Here is a 24,687-nt window from a genome sequence, read left to right as displayed (position 1 = left end):
ATCTTGAAACATCCTTTGTGATGATGAATGCCATGCCATTCCTCTTCAAACTGTCATTCCCGGCATAGTAGATCACACGGTTGTCTGATTCAAAGTGGCCAAGACCAGTCCATTTTAGCTAATGCTGAGGATATCAATCTTTATGCATTCCATTACATTTTTGACAACTTCCAATTTTCCTAGATTCATACTTCGTACTTTCCATATTCCGATGATTAATGGATGTCTGCAGCTGTTTCTCTTCAATTTGAGTGGTGCCACATCAGCAAATGGAAGTTTTGGAAGCTTTACCTTATCCATATGAGTAAGGCTGGGTTTACTCAGATGATGCAGCTCTTTCCACATCCTATTTTGAGAGCCTTCTAACCTAACCGGAGTATTCATAAAGTTGCACGGAGTTCTTTGCTATTCATAAGGTTTTCCCTGGCCAATTCTTTGAGAAGTGGATGGTCTCTTCCTTCTTCCTAGTTTGTCTCAGTCTATAAGCTAGGCTGATACCTGTGCACCATGTGCATCCCACTGGGTTTGAAACACCAGTGGCTCAGCCACAAAACTCACATCAACATATCACCATGGTAGGACAAACCGACAGACAGGTTTGTCTCCCTGTTGGAAACCTCTCGTACCATCCTTACCTGGATCCCTGTGGCTGACTCCTCCTCTGTCCTGGTTCCTGGGCCTTTTAATCCCCTTTCTTCCACTCTCCTGCCCTGTTGCTTTGGGAGTGCCTGAGTTCCCTCTCCTCACTTGGATCCCTGCTGCTGACTGCTCCTCTGTCTGGGTTCCTGGCTTTTAATCCCCTTTCTCCAGCTCTCCCACCCTGCTGCTTTGGGTGTGCCTGGGATCCCTCTCCTCACCTGGATCCTGGCAGCTGACTGCTCCTCTGTCCTGGTTCCTGGGCCTTTTAATCCCCTTTCTTCCGCTCTCCTGCCCTGCTGCTTTGGGCGTGCCTGGGTTCTCTCTCCTCACCTGGATCCCAGCTGTCCATAGGTGTATGGATTTACTTCTAAGCTCTCAATTCTGTTCCACTGGTCTACGTGTCTGTCATTGTACTAGTACCAGACTGTATTGATTACTGTGGCCATGTAGTAGGTTTTGAGATAGGGGAGTGTGAGGCCACCTACTTTGTTCTTCTTTAGCAATGTTTTCTTTTCTGAGGTCTTTTTTCCTTCCCTTATGAAGTTAATAATTAACTTTTCCATCTCTTTAAAGAATGATGATGGAATCTGGATCAGGATTGCATTATATTTGTACATCACTTTGGGTAGTATTGTCATTTTTACAATGTTAAGTCTTCCTATTCATGAGTATGGTATATTCTTCCATTTATGTAGGTCTCTTTTGGTTTCTTGTACTAGTGTTTTTTAATTTTCTTTGTACAGTTCTTTTGTATCTCTGTTTAGATTTATTCCTAAGTACTTCATCTTTTTTGTGGCTATTAAAAATGGTATGGTTTTTCTGATTTCTTTTTCAGAGTTCTCTTTGTTAGTAGTGTAGAAGAATGAGACTGATTTTTGTATGTTGATCTGGTGCCCTGTCACTTTGCTGAAGCCTTCTATTAGATCCAGTGGTTTTCTTGTTGAGTCTGTAGGGTTTTCTATGTATAGGAGCATATCATCTGCAGATAGAGATGGTTTTACTTCTTCTTTGCCAGTCTGGATGTCAGTGGCTAGTTTTTGGGAAGTGGATCACCAGGCCTTTCTCCTGATAATCAGCTGTTCTGAGTGGAATGGAACCTCCAACCTGTCAGTTAGCAGCCAAGCTCATAAACCATTTGCACCACCCAGGGACTCTGGGAGGGGTGGGGGAAACAAACAAGTACTGCTATCAAGTTGGTTCCAACTCATAGTGACCTATATATAGTACAGAGTAAAACTACCCTGTAGGGTTTCCAAGGTTGTAAATCTTTACAGAAGCAAATTGCCTCATCTTTCTTCCAATGAGCAACTGGTGGTTTCTACCACTAACCTTTTGGTTAGCAACCAAATGCTTTGACCACTGTACCACCAAACCCAACCCAACCCACTGGCATCAAGTTGATTCTGATTCATAGTGACCCCCAGTGGGTTTTTGTGGTAGGCTGGGTTCTCTAGAGAAGCAAAGCCAGTAAAGCTTACACACACACACACACACACACACACACACACATATACATATATACATATAGAGAAAGAGAAATTTTATCTTAGGAGAATAGCTCACACACTTAGAGAAGCTGGCAAGTCTCAAATTCTTGGATCAAACGTCAAGCTGGAGGCTTTTCCTGACTCACATAGCTGCAGTGGCTGATGAGCTCAAGGTTGGCACAGTATACTGGCTGTTGACTCCAACAAATGATGAATCCAAGATCTCCAGGCCAAATGGTGGATTGTTCGCTCATAGACAGTTGTAGACAGCACAACAGAATCCCGATCCACAGGAAGAATGTCTCTTTTCCTAGGATGTCCATAAATATATTATTGGAAGCAGGCCACATCCCTGGGGAAACCCTCTTTCAATGGATCGGCTGCTCAAAACATATACATCCGATCCCATCAGGGAATAACTCACATCACAACTGCTTAAAACACACAGAATTGTGGTCCAGCCAAGCTGACCCACAATGCCAACTATCACAGTTGCCAAGATTGTAAATCTTTACAGAAATAGATTGCCTCACCTTCCTCCTGTGGAGCAGCTGGTGGGTTTGAACTGCCTACCTTCCCATTAACAGTCAAACACCTTACCCATTATGTCACCAGGCCTCCTTACTGCACCACCAGGAGGGCATATATCGTAAGTATACAGCTTAATGAACTTTCACAAAGTAAACACATAAAATCAACTACTTGTGAGTCTCCGGAAGCATCTCCTACAGTTCAAAGGATGCGGTTCAGAAACTGCCCAAAGAAGGGAAGTGGAGGTTGCTGAGGAGGGGCCCTAAGGACCTGCTGTGTTTCCATGGCAACAAAAGTTTGCTTTCACACTTGAGAAGAGGCCTGGGAGATGGGTGGCACAGGGAGCTGGCCAGCTTCTGGGTCCTTGTCTTGCCCTACCTTGGGGCTCTCCAGTGACCTGGCTAGATGCCCAGGTGGAGGACTGAGCACATAAACATGTCTGGAGAAGCTCTTGCCTGCACTGGTTGCAGCATGAGGGGTGAGAACCTTCCTCAGGAACACTCTTGTTTCTGCCTCTGGGCCTGTCTGCAGACATCAGGGTCAACTGCCTGCAGAGGAAGCCAGACTGGCTCTGGCCCAGCCGTGACACCCCAGGGCCCCTATGGGATAGTTGAGGGTCAGGCTCAGAGACTGCCAGGCTCCATCACTAACCTCGTTTCCACTCAGCTTTCTCCTCTGTAAAATGGGAAGCCAAGGGACTTCCCTGACACATTGCCAGTACCTCCAGGATATGTGTACTCCCTCAAAAGACCCTCAGAGATAACCTAAAAAACCAAGTTGCTATCAAGTTGATTCTGACCCATGGAGACCCATGTATTTCAGAGTAGAACTGCACTCCATAGGGTTTGGTCTTCATGTCTATGACCTTTCTGAGGCAGGTCACTAGGCTTTTCTTCTAAGGTGCCTCTGGGTGAGTTTGAACTGCTCACCTTTCAGTTATCAGCTGAGTGCTTAACTGTTTGTGCTACTTAGGAATTCTTCAAAGATAGATACCAGAAAAACTCCCAAACCCATTGCTGTCAAGTTGATTCTGACATGGTGATGCTGTATAATACATAGAACGGCTTCGTAGTATTTTCTTAAGTGTAATTTTTTTTTTTTTTTAAATTGTGCTTGGGGTGCAATTTTACAAAGCAGATCTGTTTTACATTCAACAGTTCATGCTCATTTGATTACACTGCCAATCACCATCCCCAGCCATAAAAAACTTCCTCTCCCCTCCCTGTGACCCCCCACCCCGTGCCCTTCTTACCTATGCATTCCTGTCTGCCCAGGTTTCCTCGATGTGAATGCTGCCCTTCTGGTGTCTCATGGCTGATTGATCCAAGGGGTACATCTCCCTAGGGTAGGTGAGTGTATTGCCCTGGGGTAGGTAATCTGCATGTAGGCCTTTGTACTGTTGGGCTGAGAGCTAATTCATGGAGGTGAGTCCATTTCTAGGGCCATAGTCTGGCGTTATACCAGCTTCTATCTGACCAGTAATTGTGGTCATTTTTGTGTTTTTGAATTTGGTTCCACATTTTTCCTTCCACTCTATCCAAGATCTCCAGTTTTGACCCCTTTCTGAGTGGTTGGCAGTGGTAGCCGGGCACTTAGGTGCAAGCTTCCCAGACACAGATTGCCAGACCTTTCTTCTGAGGTGCTTGCTGTTGGGTGGGCTCAAACTGCCAACCTTTATGTTAGTAATAAAGCACAAACAGTTTGTACCACACAGGCACCTCAGAGATAGATAACAACAAAAAGAACGAAACTCACGGCCATCGAGTTGATTCCAACTCATAGCGACCCTCTTTGGGTTTCCGCGGTGGTATATCTTGACAGAAGTAGATTGCCCATCCTCCTCCTGTGGAGCAGCTGGTGGGTTTGAACCACCAACCTTCTGGGTTAGTAGTCAAATGCCTTAGGCACTATGCCACGAGAGCTGCTTTAAAGATAGATAGGGGCGGTTTTATTGTTGCATGCCAACTCTGTAGGGAGAAGCCATCTTTGAAAGCCTCACTGAGCAACTGCTTCTTTCAGTCTAGTGGGTGGTGAGAACTCAACCTGTGGCAGAAGCTTGCAGGAGGGTGCCTGCAGAAGGCTCTACCTTTCTTCCCTTCCTCCTCAAGAGGCAAGGCCAGGCTGCAGGAGGCTCTGCTGGCCAGGGAGCTGGCTGCTTGTGGAGGGGGATGTGGACACATTGGCTTTGGTTGCCTCACCAACCAGTGCCCCTTGTAGCCGCAAGCGCTGACACCCTTTCCTGGGGCCTCAGATTGTTGCAGACTATTGGTCAGTGATGTCTCCTGGTCCTTGGACAGTCCCTTGTCCTCTCACCCATGGGCCTAACCTTTCCATATCTCACATCTTCACTTGGCAGTGCCTACCTGCGACTACAAAAAGTCTCAAAGAGGCCTGGATTTTGAGACGTTCACTAGGGGCTGAGCAGCCTAGACTCCTCTTGCCCACCTGTTTGAATATGTTGGTGGGAAAGTGATCCTCAGTTACCTCCTCTGCCTCTCTCTGTTCTATCCCTGAGGGATATCTCTTTGTTCTATCCCTGAGGGAGATTACAAGAAGGAAAATAGGAAATGGAGCCTGTGGGTCACCTTCCTGTGCTGGGAGTCTGGGGTGGTAGGCATGGAGTCTGGATTAAACACGGACACTGCCTGCCCATGGGTTAAGCAGCTCCCAGGGAAGGCCTGGTGTGGAAAGGACAAACATTCCACAGCAGAAGTTCTCCAGGACCGATACTGCTTAGCTATTAAAATATTGCTTTGGCCTCTGTTGGGCTGTGGTGGGTTTGCTTTTGGTTAGGCATCATTTTTACTCTTCCAGCTATGGAGGTGCCTAGACAGAAAGTCCTGCACTGCTTTGGAGTGTTGCTTTGTCTTGTGTGAACAGTGTGGCCTCCACACTTAATCTCATCTTACTTTGAAAATATGCAAAGCTTGAGAGGCCCGTCTCTTTTATATCCTTTCCTCTTCTCACCTCCCATGAAAAACTCAGGCATGCAAACTCATGGGTTTCCCCACTTGAGTCATGTGTGCCCTGCCCTTCAATGCCCCTCCCCACCCCCCTGGGGCAGCAGGAGCACAGCCAGCCCTGCCCCCCCACCGAACTTGCCCTTCCCACTTTACCAAGCTCAGTGATATCTGACCTCTTGGTCAGATCTCACCTGTTAACTGGGGGACAGGGGGCTTATAGGAGACTTTCCCCAGGTCCCTGAGCCTGTGTGCTGGACTTCATTATAAGCTCTTGGGCTCCTTGTCCAGTGCTGTCATCACACCCTCTGCTCTTTCTCAAGGTCTCTGCAGGACACATAGGGCCCGGGCCTCTGTGTGCTGGAGCCAGAAGGTGGGAAGGGACAAACCAAAACCAGTTGCCATCGAGTTCATTTGACTCATAGTGACCCTAGGTATTTCAGAGTAGAACTGTGCTCTACAGGATTTTCAACAGCTGATTTTTTGAAAGTAGATCAGTGCCAGGCCTTTCTTCCATAGCACCACTAGGTAGATTTGAACCACCAACCTTTTGGTTAATAGCCAAGTGCAAACCATTCATGTCAGCCAAGGACCTGGGAAAAGACAAGGGGCCCAAAAATGCCATGACAGGAGACAGTTATGGTACAGTCTTCCTGCTGTAGCTGTGGATTCAACAAGGAACAGATTTACCTAGAACACTTATCAACTGCCACCATTTCTCCACTCCTTTCTGCATTATGAAATTGACCTCAGCATTGCATTTTATCCATAAAGCATCTTTGATTAGAAGTGTTTCACAAACGTGAAAGTGTGTGTAGGGGTAGGGGTGGGGCATCTGTTGCAATGCAGACAGTTCTACCTCTCACAGTCTGGGTAGGGTCTGTTGTTGCTGCCATCCAATCCCCCGACTCATAGTGGCCCCTCCTCGGGTTTCCAAGGCAGTATCACTATGGAAGTAGATTGCCCCATCTTCCTTCTGAGGAGTGGCTGGTGGGTTTGAACTGCCAGCCTTCTGGTTAGTAGTTAAGTGCCTTAGGCACTATGCTACCAGAGCTTCCAGGTGGGGCCTAGAATCCTGCATTTCTAACCAGCTCCCAGGTAATGTCCCTGTGGCTAAACTACACTTTGCATGCAAGGTTCCCACCCAGACCTACTGCATCTCAATTTGTTGGAGGGAAGCTGGTCAGCTGTCCCAGTTTACACCTGTGTTACGAAGAATTAGTATCTAGTGTAATGGTTAATTTTATGTATCAACTTGGCTATAGTGCCTAGTGGTTGGGCCAAAGTCTAAATATTGCCGTGACGGTCTTTGTAGATGTGATTAACATTTATCATCAGTTGACTTTGACCAAAAAAAAAGGTAACTCTTAATATGGGTGGGTCTCACCCAATCCGCTGAAGGCTTTAAGAGTAAAAACTGAAGTTTCCCAGAGAATAAGGAATTCTTCCTTAAGACTATAACAGAAATCCTGCCCTACAGATTTCAGACTCAAGACTGCCAGAGTTTCCAGAATGCTGCCTGGATTTTGGACTTGCCAGCACCCCATAATCGCAGAAGCCAGTCCTTAAAATAAATCAGTATCTATCTGGCTAAGGACCTCTGGTGGTGTAGTGTCTAAGGCATTTGACTGCTAAACAGAAGGTTGATGGTTTAAACCTACTGCTGCTCTGTGGGCGGGAGATGGGGCAATCTACTTCCATAAATATTTACCACCTCAGAAACCCAGTAGAGGTTGCTACGAGTCAGAATTGACTTGATGGCTGTGGATTTGATTGTGGTATCTAGTTATCTATCAATCCAACTATCCTATTGATTCTACTTCTGGAGAACTGATTAAATGCACCTGGGTCTAGAGGTGAGGCCTCACTGTTACACTCACATTAAGTCTACCTGGTCAGCTGAACAGCACTGCCCCACCTGCTTAGATATTTCCTCCCTGGGGTAAAGCTGTAGCTCAGGGCTGGTGAGTCACCACCGGGAAACTGCAGGGCCTTCTCCATAGTGACTACCACATCCTCAAATGTCAACTGCGTTTGAGTTAGCCTGACAGCAATTGGTTTGTTTTTTTGGTTTATAGAAGAGGATGGGAGCTGGGAGTCAGGCAGCCCTGGATTCTAAATGCAGCTCTCCTTGACCTACCCTGTGCTCAGGAGCTTCTGAGCTTTAATTTTCTCATCTGTAAAATGGCTGTGATAGCACCCGCCCAGCAGGACTGTGGCCTCTGTTGGATAGGATCATGAATGTCATGTCCCAGTACACAGTTACTCCGTAAATGTGTTCCCCTTCCCTTTATTCTGTCTAGCCTACTGAGCATCAGAAAAGACTGAGGAAATTGCAAATTAAGGCAAGAAGATGAACTATCAGAGGATAAACACAACTGTTAACTTCCTCCAAAACCCCTTCCTTATTTCACACCAAATGAGGAAATTGGTATCACAGGACTAAAGATGTAAATATAAACTAAAAAGTGCACGTGCTCACCTAGAACCTAAAACTCAACCCTATGGCCATTTTCCCGGATGAAAAAAACTAGTAGTGTAGCAAGGCTCCTGGTGGTACAAATGGTTTGTGCTCGACTACTAACCTAAAGGTGGGTAGTTCAAACTCAACCAGTGGTGGTTTCAAACCCAACCTGGTGGTCTGCCTCATAAAAATTACAGCCAGGAATCCAGATTCTACTACTCTGTAAGCATTGCTGGGGATCAACTGAGTGGCAGTGAGTTTGATTTTTTGGTTTTAAACACAGCATGGCGTTTAGGGCTCTGGTAGTTAAGGTTGTTAACTTGGCTGGGCCTGCTTGAATGGCTGGGCAGCTGGATGTAGTTATTCCCCGTGGTGAGATTGGGAATCACTTCCATGGTGGAATCTACTGGAGCAGCTGAGTAGCTGCTCTAGGGATGTGGGCTGCTTCCAGTATACAAGCAGCAGCTTTGAGGAAGGTCTCCAGCTTTTTGGCACTCTTAAACCCTGCATGTAGCTGAGTCATTGTTCAACAGCCTGCCCTGCCAAACTTGGGACTTCTTCTGAACTTGAATTAGTGGCTTGCCATGCTGTTTAGTGATAATGGGACTGTGACTTTTTACTTGTTGACCTTGGGTTTTCCAGCCTCAGCAGCCACCTGAGTGAGGAAAATCCTCTAGCTTCAGTGGGCCAGGAGCAACAGGCAGAGCTGAAGCCCAAGGTCGAGGGGCTTTCACCCAGCCCCTACAGAATACCTGGAACTTGGACTTCTAGTCTCCAAAAATTTTAAGAATAAACTCCTGTTTGTTAAAGCCATCCCATTTGTGGTATTTTCTGCTAGAGTAGCACAGAGATAACCAAAACAAGGGCACTGTGAGGGATACAAACTCAGAACAGAAACTTTGTTTAAAGCCTGGTTTTATAGTTGTCTTCTAGTTTAATAAGACATCCTTCTACAATTGGCCAAGTCAAATAGTTTATTAAAAACACACACACACACACCACACACACATACAATGGTAACAAAAGCAGGAGACTTGGCATCTCATATTTGGGACAGGCTGACCACATAGTGTTTCTACAGGTACACCTTACTTTAAGAAAGACGGCTCTCTTGCAGCCCAAATCAACAAGCTAGATAACTTAAGTGGTGGCTTTGTTTTTCTAAGGCAGCTACACTTACTGAGGAATGTGAAGTAGAAGCAGATTTATGCACAACTTTCTGGAAACCCCTCCTTGTGTTAAGTGGGGTCATTCAGTACCTGAGGCTGTTCTAAAAGCAGGGGAAATGAGACCAAATTTCCCTTGAGGCTGCTTTCTTTGCTCAGACAGGGAGGAATGGTCTCTAAGGAAGGTAAGAGGAAGAAGCTGGACAGCTCAGGAGTCCAGGGAACCAGCATCTTGGATTGCAGGAGGAAACTGGAAGGGCCTTTCCATTGCCCAACGGCCTGAGCAGGACTTTGGCACAGGAACACAGGTTCAGAAGCCTTTCTTCAGGTCACATGCCCACCAGTCCTTCTCTCTGCTGGATCTCTCATCCTGCCAGCCCCCAGCAGAGTCTCCTGAGGTGCCTGGAGCTGTGCTGTCATCAGACAGTTACATCTTGGGAAGGAAATGGCAAGGTCAGTCCAGCTTGCTTGGGATGGGCCCCCTCAGAGCCACACACCACAGGCTGGAATTCAAGCTCTGCTCAATGCAATTTTTTTCCTTCCACCCAGTACCAACTTTCTTTGCAATTACTTTTTTCATTTAACCCTTTCATGACCTGTTGTTGTTATGTGCCATCAAGTCAGACCTGACTCATAGCAAGTAGATTGTCCCATCTTCCTTCCGAGGAGTGGCTGGTGGATTTGAACCGCCAGCCTTCTGATTAGCAGTCAAGTGCTTTAGGCACTACGCTACCAGAGCTCCCATGACCTGCGGGACATATATCACCCATCAACATTTTCAGCCCCTCAGGTTTCTTGGGAAGCTCCTATCCCAGTTATAGTAAGTGCTACTACCTGGCTGGGACCTGTATAACTATGTGAATCTGATGAAATGGGCTTTCCCCCCACTAATCCTACCTCTAGAGTCTACTTGGGACATATGTGTCCCATATAATTGTATCAAAATCTATATTACCACAGAAGATTTTTTTTTTTTCCCTTGATTTCAGCATGCCTTCCATTACACATGGTATCAACAAAAAATTCAAAGCAGAAAATTTGGTCACGGAAGGCTTAAAATATGTCTAAAAAATAACGCTCAATAGTGCAGAAGGGACTCCTATCCCTACTCCTCCCCCACGTTAGAAGACTTATTTCTCTGAGGTAACCCTTATCAACTCCTTTAGCTGTTTCTTTTGGTGAGTTCCTCCATAATTTTAAATACTATATCCATATCAGTATTAATAGATTCTGTCTGAAGTTGATAAATCTATAAACTTATTTTCACACTCTACACTTATTAATATTGTTCATATTTTTAAAATCAGCTTTACTGAGGCTAAAATTCACATACCATATAATTCACCTATTTAAAATGTACAATTCAATTGTTTTTAATATATTCATGGATATGGAGAACCCTTACCACAGTTAATTTCAGAACATTTTCATCATCTCAAAAAAAAAAAAAAATCCTGTATCCTTTAGCTATCATCCATATCATCCCATGTCTCCCTATCTTCTAATCTCTCAGCCCTAAGCAACCACCAATCTACTGTGTTTCCACAGATCTGCCTATTCTGGACATGCCATACGATTGGCATTGTACAGTAGGTGGCCTTTTGTGACTGGCTTCTTTCACTTGGCATCCTGTTAACTTCTTGCTAGTGACTGCTGGAAGGAAACAAAAAGCTCTGCTGTGACGGCCTTTCTGCAGAGCAGCTCTGACAACATACCAAACGTCTCAATGCACAGACTTTGGGACTCTTAGTGCATCTTTAAAAGAAAGAGAAAGCACAAAGGAAGGAGTGCTAGAGCAAAGAAAAGTGGATTAAAAAAACAGTCAAGCTTCCCACAGTTCTACTTTTAGGAATTTATTCTAGAGATGAAAAAGTACTGGGGATGTGTATAGGGACTTAGATCCAAGGATGTTCATTACAGCACAGTTCAACAGCAAAGAATTTAAAAAAACAAAACAAAAAAGCCCTCAGTGTCTCCAGATGGAAGAATTAAATAAATTGTGGCACAATCATGCAACAGAACCATTAAGAATGATGGAGAATTCATCCTAACAATGTTGGGAAAATGCCTGCTTAGGTGGGTAGGAGAAACAAAAAAGTAGGTTATAAAATAGCACATAAAGTCTGATGCTTCTAATAAAAGCAATATTACATATATATTCAGAGGGGAAATACAGGATGGACACCTAGATGCTGTTTCTAGGTAGTGTGATGAGATGGGTTTTATCAAACTTTTTTTCTCAGCTGTATTTTTAAAATGTTCTACATTTTATTGTTGTCATTAGGAGGAGGGAGATCATTGCAAGAAAATGCTATGCACCAATGTTCACTGCAGCATTATTAATGACAGCCAAAAGGAAGCAACTAAAATGTCCATCAACAGATGAACGGATAAACAAAATGGAGTACAGCTATACAATGGAATATGACTCGGCCCTAAAAAGAAATCCTGATGTACGCCAGTACATGGATGAACCTTGAAAACGTCAAGCTGAGTGATGTAAGTTCAATCACAAAGGACAAATACTGTGTAATCCCACTTACATGAAATGCCTACAATAGGCAAATGATAAAGGCTAAAGTTGATTAGTGGTTGCCAGGGGCAGAAAGAAGGGGAGGAGAAAGGGGTGTCATTGTGTAGGGGCATTGCGTTTCTGTTAATGGTGGTGGAATTGGGCAAAGGGTAGTAATAATGGTTGTGCAACATGCTGAGTGTAAGGAAGTGGAGGAGGAGGAAGAACAAATAAGCGTTTAAGAACTGCATATGTTAATCTAGAACATGAAACTCACCCCTACGACCACTGTCCAATATGGAGGGAAAAGCAAAAATCTAACAGTTTAGTAAAGGTCCCTTAATGTCACTGCATTACACATGTAAAAATTGTTGAATTGGCAAACGTTTTGTTATATATATTCTAAACATGATAATAAAAACTTTAAAAAAAAAAAAAAAAGTTTGCCATTGAGGCTGGACATGTAGGGTCTCCCTGGGCATGGTGGAGGCAGGGATTAGAGCAAAGGTTCTTAAAGGTACATCTTTTCTTCTGTCTGGCCCTGAGCTCTGCAGCTTCTTCTGAGTTTGCCTTGGGCCTAAACATGGCTTTCTCAGTGCAGGATCATTCCCTATTGTTAAACTCAAGAGCAAGCTGTTCCCTTGTTCCTGAGCACAGGAGACTTGCAGAGCTCCTCTGTGGATTGGTAACCAGGACTCACCTGTTGACTGGGTGACACATGAGATCTTGTAGGACAGCCATATACTCAGCATGCAAAGGAAGGTGGCCATGAAACCGAATATCTGCACAGGAGAAGGGGAGGAGAAACATAGTCCAAAGGGTTAGGTACTCAGGCCATCCCTTCTGTTTCTCATGTCTGTTTGCTCCCCTGGACTGTGGCTAGAAGGGAACCTGGGGAGTCATCTGATCCAACCACCTCGTCCTCCTTCAGACACAGAGATGGAGGCCCAGAGAGGCCCAGTCCCACAGCTTGGCCCAGGTCAGGCCACAGCCAGGTCTGGGTCTCTACCCCCGGCTCTTCTCACAGAGTTCTTGTTCCTTGAATGGGAAAGCTTCTACATACTATTTTCCTATTTGAAAAGAGGAGAAAATTCCTTAATGCAAGCCCTGGCTCTTTTCTCATAAATGAAAAGTTATGGTTGTGAGAGAACAGTTCTTCTGGATCCTGACCTCCAAGTGTCCTCTGTGCTTTCCAGGTCTGACTCAAGGAAAAGAAGACAATAATGACATACTCCAATGACTGAATGCCTGTGCTAAGTAAGTCCCCGCACTGGACCCATTTTATACATTCCTTCCAATCTGCACCCCTGGATGGGGGGCGTTATTGCCCCCATGCTGCTGATGCAAGATAAGCTGAGGCTCAAGTGGTCACACAGCCACAAAGTGGCAGAGTATGATGTGGCCCCAGGAACTGGTTTGTCCTAACATTTCTGCTTACCTGCCACTCATCTTATGATGAGCTGGTCTAGTCTGTCTAAAACTGGCTTCTATGATTTCAAAATATTGAATAACCTAAATGGCTCAGGCTTTACCTGTTAGAATACAGCAGCCAATAGGTAGAGTCCTAGAAGCCTCCCCACCCCAACACTAGGCCAGGTGTTAGCCCTTGAATGGCTGGATCAGTAGGAAGGCTGGGTGGTCCGGGAGAGGGGCTGGAGCATGGACCAGACAGAGGTACAAAAAAACAAAACAAAAAGTAAAAAAAACAACCCCAAACCTGTTTCTGTGTTAGCAGCTGAGTACTTAATCACTGTGCCACGAGGGCTCCTTTGGATGGGGGTAGTATGGAAGAATTTGATTATACAAGTCCAGGCACACCAGTGCATACTTGCTACATGTCTTAGGGTCTTGCAGAGACCCTAAGGGTCTGTTTAGACCCTGTAAATTCTATACAGTTGTTTCTAAATTTTGTGTTATTGGTTCTACATGATGTGTAGATATTCGTTCTATGATAGTCTGTAAACAATAAGCATATTTCTGGATCTTCTGTGTCAGAGGTTGGCAAACTACAGCTGGAGGGCCAAATCACCATCTGTTTTTATAATTAAAATTTTATTGGAACACAGCCATACCCATTCACTTATGTTTTGTACATTTTGCTTTCTTGCTATAATCGTATCCTGGATGGTCAAAAAAAGCATAAAGTATTTATGTAGAAAATGTTTATCAATTGTGGTTCTAAGAGACTACTTTACAACCCTGAACTGCTAAACAATTTTAGTGCCATGTTTGGGTTTATGTTTACAACTGGTTGGGTCCAACCTATTGTACTTTAATTATCCTGTGCTAATAAGGAAGAAAGGAGCTCTGGTGGCGTATTGCCCAAGGCATTTGACTGCTAACCAGAAGGCCAGGGTTCAAATCCACCAGCCACTCCTCAGCAGGAAGAGTGAGCAATCCACTGTAGAGATACCGCCTCAGAAACTCAAGGAGGGATTGCTATTAGTGGGGACCACTTTGATGGCCATCTTTTGTCTTTTTTTCCCCCAGTAAAGAAGAAAAGAGCTCTGGTGGTATTAATAGTTAAAGCATTTGGTTGCTAACCAGAAGGTTAGTGGTTCCAACCTACCAGCTGCTCTGTGGGAGAAAGATGAGGCAGTGTGTTTCCGTAAAGATTTATAGCCTTGGAAAACCCTACGGGGGCAATTCTAGTCTGTCATATAAGGTCACTAAGAGTCAGGATCAACCTGATGGCAGTAGGTTTGGGTTATTTTTGGTAATAAAGAAGAAAAAGATGGAACTGTAAAATTTGTTAAATTTTAACATTATAATGGATTTTATTGAAATAGCACTGTTTGTACCTCATTTGTTAATTTAATTTATAATGTATTCAGGCCCATAGCATAGCCTGGTTAGAGCTAGGAGCTGAGGTCTTTATGCTTTGTCTTATGTTTACATATATTTAAATACCATCAAATAGAAATAAGCTGAGAGAGAGCTTTTTTCCATTTCAGGCTCCATCCAGTACTCAAATATGAGGAAAGCTGACCAAGTCTTGTCCAACCTCTTCACTCTGTACATGAGGAACAGGGTGCCCAGAGAGGAGCAGGGCCTTGCATGAGGCTCATCAAACAGTCTTGGAAGAAACAGGTACAAACCTTGGTCTCTTTTTGAAACTTTGAAGCCTGGAGTCATTTGGCAGCTCTAGCAGCTAAAATTTAAACTGAGCACTTAGTATGTACCAGCCAGTGTTCTAAGCCCTTCATGGTGGCTGTTAGTTGCCATCACATCAATTCTGACTCATGGCGACCCCATGTGTGCAGACAAAACTGTTTCATAGGGTTTTCAAGGCTGTGACGTTTCAGAAGCAGATCACCAGGCCTGTCTTCCAAGGGCACCTCTGGGTGGGTTCAGACTGCCAACTTTTCAGCCAGTGGTTGAGCACATTATGTTTACATCACATAGGGACTCGTAGGGAGCTCTGTGGCGCAGTGCCTAAGGCATATGACTGCTAACCAGAAGGCTGGCGGTTCAAATCCACCAGCTACTTCCTCGGAAGGAAGGTTGGGCAATCTATTTCTGTAGTGATGCTGCCTCGGAAACCCAAGGAGGGATCACTATGAGTTGGATTCGACTCAACGTCAGTGAGCTTGTAAGCTGAGGGACTCCTAAAAGCCCTTTATTACCAAAACCCAACCCAACCCACTGGCATTGAGTGAACTGATTCACAGCAATCCCGTTTGGGTTTCCAAGGCGGTAAATCTTTACAGAAACAGGTTGGCCCATCTTCCTTCTATGGAGTGGCCGGTGGGTTTGAACTGCCAACCTTCAAGTTAGCAGGTGTTTTAACCCTCGCAACAACTCTGAGGTGGGCACTAATATCACTTCCCATCCCTGCCATTTTACAGCTAAAGTAAAGGAGGCACTAGAAGTCATTATTTTGCCTAAGAAAACACAGGCAAGGGGCTGAGATGGGATTTGAGCCCAGGGAGTCCTGCTCTGCTATACTTGCTGCCCTGGTGGTCTGAGACTCAAAAAACCCCTGAGTTCATTATGTTACCCCACTCATGTAAAGCTGAACTCAACAGCTAATACCTACTAGAAATGGTCCAGGAGCAGCCAAATGAAGGGCATGATTTGCAACAAGGTTTGTTTCGAGCTTGGTTGCTCATTTGCATAAACAGCTACCCAACCAGCCCACACTCATCTCTCCTTCCCGGAGTTCCCTTCCTTGCTCCTTTTGTACCAATTGTCTACACCACATAATTAGCCTATTAGAGCCTGTCCTGGCTTCTCATTGTCTGTTCTGCACAATGAGCTCATTATATACCACCCTGGCCTCCAACTGTCTGCCCTGCATAATGGAACAGTTGATCATGTCACTATAGAATGCTATTCTAGACGATGCTGCCTGGTGTGCTGTTTCATACACCTTGGCCTCAGCTCCTCAGTTAGACTACCACTTTCTAATAAGCAGGGACAATATTTTTTATTTCTTTTGCCCAGGTTTGGTCCTAGGCACAAGGATGATGTATGGCTAATGTTTGCTATTGGGTGGATTCTAGAGTTAACATGGTTACATGGTTATGTACAACCTGAATCATAAAACCCCGTGGGACTCTCCCCATGTGGTCCCTGAAGCACAGTAGACATGGATTCCTCTGTGTACCTCCTACCACCTGCTACCACCTGCAGGTGGCAACCATCACTGACCTCAGACAGCATGGGGCTGGGGCAGTTTAGGAGGCCCTTAAGGGGCATCAACCCACTCCCAGACTAGAGACTGAAGAATTTCAGTTATAAGTCAAAAGGAGGAGCTCTGGTGGTGATGTGGTTAAAGCATTGGGCTGCTAATCAAGAGGTTGGTGGTTCAAACCCACCAGCTTGCTCCATGGCAGAAAGATGAGGCAGTCTGCTTCTGTAAAGACTTACAGCCTTGGAAACCCTATAGGCAATTCTACTCTGTCTTCTACAGTTACTATGAGTCTATGAGTCAGAATCAACTAGATGGTATTGGGTTTGGTTTGGTGTCAGTCAAAGACAGTGACTGCCAGAGAAAGTTTTTCTCAAAGTTTATTTTAAAAATTTTGCCTGTTTATCAGTTAAGCAAATTAGTACTGCCCCATCTCCACTGAACTGTAAATAATTAGCTCAGAAATGAAATCACAAATCAGATGACAGGCATCTATGAACTTTAAAAAAGAAAAATCACACACACACACAAAGGTGTGTGTGTGTATATATATATGTAGGAGCTCTGGTAGCATAGTGCCTAAGGCACTTGACTACTAACCAGAAGGCTGGCAGTTCAAACCCACCAGCCACTCCTCAGAAGGAAGGTTGGGCGCTCTACTGCTGTAGTGATAATGCCTCAGAAACCCAATGAGGGGTCACTATGAGTCGGGTCCGACTCCATGGCAGTGAGTTTGGTTTTCGTTTTGTATGTATATTTATATCGATATAAGTATACACACACTCACACACTCCTCCCACAACCCTGTATTCATTCATCAGAGGGAGAAGTTTTTACCTCTGAAAAGTAGGGGAGTGATGGGGTTGCTGTCCGGAGTACTGTTAAAAATTAGGAATGGCAATTCTAGGCCTCATGGTGGATAACACTGTTGATCACAGTACCCCTCCCCTGGGCCTAAAAGAGGCCTCAGGATCTTCCCATACATTGTGTTGGGCAGGCATGAGCAAATGATGGGAGTGGATGTGAATTGGAACCTATTTGCTAGCTGTTTAATGGTGGCTGGCAGAGGCCTGGGCTGCTGGGGCCATTGGAATTTGCAGATGAGACCTTCCACCGTGAGCCTAGGTTTAAGGTTCTTGGGAGATAACTCCTGGCTGCATCAAGTTGGGGGTACTGGTTTTGTGGAAGAAAGCCCCCCCCAAAGTAGCCCCTCCTCTACCCCCATCAGGAAAGAAAGGAGCATCTGAAAAAGGGATTCATTCATTCAGACAAGCTCCCCAGAGAGACCATGCTCACCGCTCCAGCCACCAGTCCGCTGAGGTTGTAGCTCTTGGAGGCTGCCACGATGGAGGCAATTAGGAGGAGCAGGGTACCGATTAAATAATGCAGGAGTTCCTAGGGGCAGAAACAAACCAAAGCAGTAGGTGGGGGAGGTCCACTCCTCATTCTTAGAGAACAGCCAGACATCAGAAAAGATGAAGAGTTGGGGACAGTGACACTTCCTCTTGTCCCTTGCAACAGGAGGCCCCCAGGAGGAGCAGCAAAGCCCAAGCAAAGCCCAGAGGCAGCAAAAGTGAGGATTGAAGTCCAGTAAGCAGGAAAGGAAGGGGACAAAGAGAAGGGAAACATCTCATGTGAGTTACTAAGGGCAGTTCGAATCCTGAGATGAATTTGTAGGCAGTACCTTTGACCTCTGGCCAAAGCTACTAAAAAGCACACAAACTTCTCTTCACTCCCCAGCTGGAGAATTTAAATGAAGCTTCAGCTCCCAGAAACAAAGCCCCATATGGAGAGGTGTGTCTTTTGCTTCAGAGAAAGTTTCAGGCTGACAGTATGCTGGCTTTGTATAGCTGACAATTCTGTGAACAGCCCCAAGTGAGGAACAAGAGGTGCTTGGGCACCTCAGTTTCAGAGTCTAGAAAGAGGTCAGCTATGAAGTATCCTGTGTAAAGCTGGTTGCCTCACTTGTAAGTCCTCCTGATTTTGCCCTCATTCTGTCATTACCTCTTCTCTTCTCTCCAGAAACCCTGCCATCTGCAAGTCTACTGGCAGGGCCAACTCTGTCTTTGCTTCTCTCCATGGACCATGGAACCATCCATTTCCACCTCATTCACTCCCTATGCTTAAAAGGGCACCTTTGTAAGCCTTAGACATGAATGAAGGTCTGTCATGCGGTAGCACAAGAATTCTTCCACCTCACCTTTCCCCTCCCTATTAAACAAAACAAATCAGAGGGGAATCGGGACTTACAGCCATCCCTTTTCAATTGTCTTCAGTGAGAATTTATATGCAGTCCTTGACTTATGAACAAGATCACTTCCTAAGTGTGTCTTTAAGTGGAATTTGTAGGTAAGTCAGAACCAGTACCAGTTGTCAATAAGTTGGACATTTGTAATATGAACACAGGGAATTGCCTGTACTCTTTTGTGAAGTTCTGCCCAACATGCAGTAAGATCCAACTCGATGGCACATAACAACATTAGACTTTGAAAAGCGTTCCATTATTAAACTGCTGTGTTCTCCTCCAAAGCTCCTGATTTCTCCCTTAGTGACAAGAAAGGAGTATCATGAGAAGGACCACAGACCATAGAGATTTTGGTTAAAGAGTGGACTAGATGTAGAAGTACTTCACCTCCAAGAAGCCTGCCCCGGAAGAAAGAAGAGGATGGATGGCATGGGATAGGGAAAACCAAGTTGAAAGAATCTGAATATGAAGCCATCTAGCCAGTACTCATCCCAAAAACTCTGTGGCTAAGCCTAATCTTCCAACCTTTACTTCTCTCTCAACCAACACTTGCTCTTGTCTCCCAGCTTTTACTCCTTCCTTGCTTGTTCAGTATCAGTACCAGGAAAGCCAGGAAAAGCATATTCACAAAAGAACAAAGAGGGATCTTAACTGTGAACAGGTTCTTAGGGCTTAGGAATATAAAACCTCTTAAGTTGTATCACCAACCACATTCACTCACTACTGTCAAGTCAGTTCAACTCACAGTGACCCCTCCTTGGGTTTCCAAGGCAGTATCTCTATGGAAGTAGATTGCCCAGTCTTTCTTCTGAGGAGTGGCTGGTGGGTTTGAACTGCCAGCTGACTTCTGGTTAGCAGTCAATATAATGAATAATAACAGTAATTGTAATTGGATTAAAAAATCCAATCAAAAGGCAGAGCTAGCCAAATTGGACCCCCTTCTCTGCCAAAAAAGATTCAACAATATGCAGTATAAAAGAGATACTTTAGATTGAAGGATACAAATAAATGGAAAGAAATAGGATAGAAAAAGATACGTCATGCAAAGAAAAAAGATACATCATGCAAAGAGTAACTTAAGACAGTTGGTGTAGCTATACAAATATAAAATAGACTTAAAAACAAAAATTGTTATTTTTATAATAAGAGTCAAGCCATCAGGAAGATACAATTATAAACATATGTACCTAATAACAGAAGATCAAAATACATGAAGCAAAAACTGACAGAAATGAAGAGAGAAATAGGTAGTTTAATAATTATCAGAGAGACATCCGGTAAAATGGTAAGATGGTGGAATAGGCAGACAAGCTACACAGATCCTCTTCAACAAAGAAAAGAGAAACCACCTGACACAGATGCAGAAGTGGATTAAACAACTATTAGAAAGAACCTGAATGAAAACAGTGAGTAAAGAGACAAACAGAGCTATGGACTGTCAGCTATCCTGATGGCACGGACAGTCTGATTATTTCCAAGTGGTGTTAAGACCTCAGAATTAATGTAAAAATTGGCCCTGCATGGACTACTGTGCAGGTAGCTGATGACTAAAAAGGGAAACAGCAAAGAAGGAGACAAACTGAGCTGTGGACTTTTGGCTATAGGGAGAGTGCAGTCATTTTGAATGTTTACAAGAGGCCATTTTGGATATTTAAAGTGACACCATTCTTGTTCAGATTCCAGGGACTTAAGAATAGGCTCAGTTTGCCAAGGACAGCAGGGACATACTGGAGGCTGATGACTGGAAAGAAGACAGGTATTGAGTGCATAAGTGCTGCTAAGTGCTGCCAACTAGCAAATAGAAGAGCACGGTACCCTGCTCACTCAGATAATATCCAAATAAAGTGAAAATCTTGGGCAAATCACTCAAACACAATCACCAATTAAATATAAACACAAAAACATCACAATGTCTCTGAGACAACAGGTATCACAGGAGAAGAGAAACAAGAGAGCAGGATATAGACCCAGAACACATCCCTGAGGAACATCCCTGAGGAAGCAGCAGCACTGGAACTCCCTAAGGAACTCCCTGATAAGGAATTCAAAACAATTATATATATGTACCTTCAACAGATCAAGGAAAACACAGACAAAACCCTAGAACACTTTGGGAAGAAAACACAAGAGCAAAATGACCAAATAAATGAAAAAGTAGAAGTGATAAAAAAATCTACAGATAGATTAATATTAAATTCTCAGAAATAGATAACACATTGAACAAGCAAAGGAGTAGAATTGAATCGATGGACAGAATTAGATTGAAACAAATACATGAACACTTCTTTGGCAAGGGATCAGTCAGAAAAAAGATCAAGACAAAATGAAGAAAGCCTAAGGTTCATGTGGGATACCATCAAAAGGAATAACCTATGTGTCACTGGAATTCCAGAACAAGAAGAGAAAAATAAAACCACTGAGAAAATTGTCCAAGATTTGTTGGAAGAGAACTTCCCTGATATGATGAAAGATGAGAATATATGAACATATCCATTCAAGAAGTCCAACAAACCCTAAACAAGATACACCCAAAAGAAACTGACCAAGACATATCATCAAACTCAACAAAACCAAAGACAAAGAATCCTGAAAGCAACATGGGAAAAATGAAAAGTTACCTACAAAGGGCAACCAATAAAACTAAGCTTGGATTTCTCAGAACAACCATGCAGGTGAGAAAACAATGGGATGGTATATATAAAACCCTGAAAGAGAAAAATTACCAACCAAGAATTATATACCCAGCTCAATATAATATGAGGGTGAAATTAGGGTATTTCCAGATAAGCAGAAATTAAGGGAATTTATTAAAACCAGACCAACCTTACAAGAGATGCTAAAAGGAGTTCTTTGGACAGAGAACCAATGACAGCAAACAGCAGCTGACCATTAACACATGATGACATAACCCAGAAACCAATCCAGTTATGTAAATATACAAAGTAAATAAGCCTACAAGATCATAAACAAGGAACCAGAGACCCCAATTGGCAAATGAGGACAACTACAAACCAAAGAGGGGAAAAACTATAGTTATAGAACTTCTAAACTTGGGGAAAAAATTACAAACCACAGGGTAACCTCAAAGAAAAATGATAAACTTTCATATTAAAATAAAAGGACAAACACAAATACTTAGCAAATATTAAAATAGCAACAAAGAAAGTGATAACAGAATTCATAAACAAAATGAGCTCAGCATAGACAATTACAGTGGAACAAAGAAATCAATACCACACACACACACACACAAAAAAAAAACCACATAAAATGAGAACAACAAATTCATACTTGTCAATAATTACAATGAATGTTAATGGGTTAAATGTACCACTCAAGACACAGAGTTGTAGACTGGATAAGAAAACATAACCCATCATTATACTGTCTACAAGAGACACACCTTAGAGAGAAAGTAAAAAATAGACTAAATATCAAAGGTTGGAAAAAGATAAGCAAATGGCAACGAAAAAAGAGCAGCAGTGGCAATATTAATTTCTGATCAAAGACAAAAAACACCTTACAAGACAGGACATGATATAATGATTAAAGGATCAATTGAACAAGAGGACATAACCTAATATCTGTGCACCCAATGAAAGAGCCCCAAAATAAATAAATCAGACTTTAACAGAATTGAAAAGACAAATGACTCCACAGTCATAGTAGGAGACTTTAATACACCACTTTCAATCACAGATAGAACAACTGGAAAGAAACTCAAAAACACAGAAGTAAACAATAAAATTCACCAATTTGATCTTATAGACATCTACGGAGCACTTCACCCAACAACAGCACATGGAACATTCTCCAGGCTAGACCATATGTTAGGCCACAAAGCAAGCTGTAATAAATTTGAAAACATTGAAATACTACAAAGCAGCTTCTCAGATCACAATGTTATAAAATTAGAAATCAACAATGGGAAGATCAATGGAAAAAGATCAAACATATGGAAACTGAACAACACCCTCCTTAAGAACTAATGGGTAAGAGAAGAAATGGAAAATGAAGGTAAAATAAATTCCTTGAATCAAATGAGAATGAAAACACAACATACCAAAATCTCTGGGACACAGCAAAAGCAGTGATCAGAAGCCAATTTATAGCAATAATGCACACATCAAAAAAGAGCCAAAATCAACACCTTAACCCAGTATCTCTAACAATTAGAAAAAGAGCAGGGGAAAAAAAAAAAAAAAAAAAAGCCTACAGTCAGCAGAAGAAAAGTAATAATAAAGATTCAATCTGAAATAAATGAATCAATAAATAGAAAGACAATAGAAAAAAATCAACAAGACTAGAAGTTGGTTCTTTGAAAGGATTAATAAAATTGACAAACCACTGGCCAATTTAACAAAGGAAAAGAGGGAGAGAACACAAACAGAACCAACTTAAATAAAAAGGATAATATCAGGAAACTATGAATAACTGTATTCCAACAAATTCAAAAATCTGGAAGAAATGGACAGATTTCTAGAAATGTATTGCTTACCTACACTAACACTGACTGAGGTGGAAAAGTTAAACAGACCCATAACAAAATTGAACAGGTCATAAAAAATTTACCACCAATGAAAAGCCCCGGCCCAGATGGTTTCACTGGAGAATGCTACTGAACGTTCAGAGAAGAACTGACAGCAATCCTACTCAAACTATTCCAGAGCATAGAAAAGGAGGGAATCCTTCCAAATTCGTTTAATGAAGCAATCATAACTTTGATACCAAAACCAGGCAAAGACATCACTAAAAAGGAAGACTACAGACCAATATCCCTCATGCATATAGATGCAAAAATCTGCAACAAAATTCTAGCCAATAGACTGCAACAACTTATCAGAAAAAATAATGCATATGACTAAGTGGGATTCTTACTAGGTATCCAAGGATGGTTCAACATTAGAAAAACAATCAATGTCATCCACCACATAAAGAACCACATGATCATATCAATCGATGCAGAAAAGGCATTTGATAAAATGCAACACCCATTCCTGATAAAACCTCTCAGCAAAATAGAAATAGAAGGGACATTCCTCAACATCATAAAGGGCATATATGCAAAACCAACAGCTACCATTCTCAATGGAGAGAGACTGAAACCATTCCCCTTGTGAACAGGAACCAGACAAGGATGCCCTCTATCACCACTTCTATTTCACATTGGATTAGAAGTCCTGGCCAGGGCCATAAGGCAAGAAAGGGAAATCAAAGGCATCCAAATTGGTAAGGAAGAAGTCAAACTATCCCTATGTGCTGATGATATGATTGTATACATAGAAAACCCAAAAAAACTCAACAAAGAAACTACTGGAACTAATCAAGAGTTTTAGCATAGTGGCAGAATACAAGATCAACATGCAAAAATCAGTTGGATTCCTCCACACTACCAAAGAGACTGCTGACAAAGAAATAAGGAAATCAATATCATTTACAATAGCCACCAAAAAAATAAAATACTTGGGAATTAATCTCACCAAGGGCACAAAAGTCCAGTACAAAGAAAACTACAAAACACTACTTCAAGAAATGATAAGAAATCTATAGACATGGAAGAATATACCATGCTTGTGGATAGGAAGATTGAACACTGTGAAAATGTCAGTTCTACCCAAAGCTATCTATACATTCAATGCAATCCCAATCCAGATCTCATCAACATTCTTTAAGGATATGGAAAAACCAATCAGTAAGCAAAGCACTACTGAAGAAGAACACAGTAGGAGGTCTCCCACTCCCGGATCTAAAGACCTACCATTCAGCTAGAGTAGTCAAAGCTGTCTGGTATTGCTAAGACAGACACAGCCCAGTGGAACAGGATTGAGAACCCAGAAATAGACCTATCCACATATATATATATATATATGGTCAGCTGATTTTTGACAAAGGGCTAAAATCCATTAAATGGGAAAGAGATAGTCTCTTTCACAAGTGGTGCTGGCAAAACTGGATATCCATTTGCAGAAAAATGAAACAAGATCCATACACAAAATTCACACCATACACAAAAATGTGAAACCTAAAACTACAGAGTTCCTCAAGGAAAA

At 43.0% G+C, this 24,687-nt stretch overlaps 1 protein-coding gene across 1 annotated transcript in view; it reads right to left on the bottom strand.

Moving 5' to 3' along the window:
* The window catches only part of CMTM7 (CKLF like MARVEL transmembrane domain containing 7), a 150,590-nt gene that overhangs the window by 27,746 nt on the left and 98,157 nt on the right, over positions 1–24,687 (bottom strand). The window contains exons 3-4 of the mRNA XM_042782015.1: positions 17,689–17,787; positions 12,450–12,541 (exon numbers count right to left, since the gene is read on the bottom strand). Coding sequence (XP_042637949.1) covers positions 12,450–12,541; positions 17,689–17,787 — 191 coding nt within the window. The remainder of the gene's footprint in view (positions 1–12,449; positions 12,542–17,688; positions 17,788–24,687) is intronic.

Source organism: Orycteropus afer, unplaced genomic scaffold, assembly GCF_000298275.1.
Source record: "Orycteropus afer afer isolate SDZICR_OR568_19922 unplaced genomic scaffold, OryAfe1.0 scaffold00218, whole genome shotgun sequence".
Lineage (NCBI taxonomy): Eukaryota > Metazoa > Chordata > Mammalia > Tubulidentata > Orycteropodidae > Orycteropus > Orycteropus afer.
This window is presented reverse-complemented; position numbering and strand designations above follow the sequence as displayed.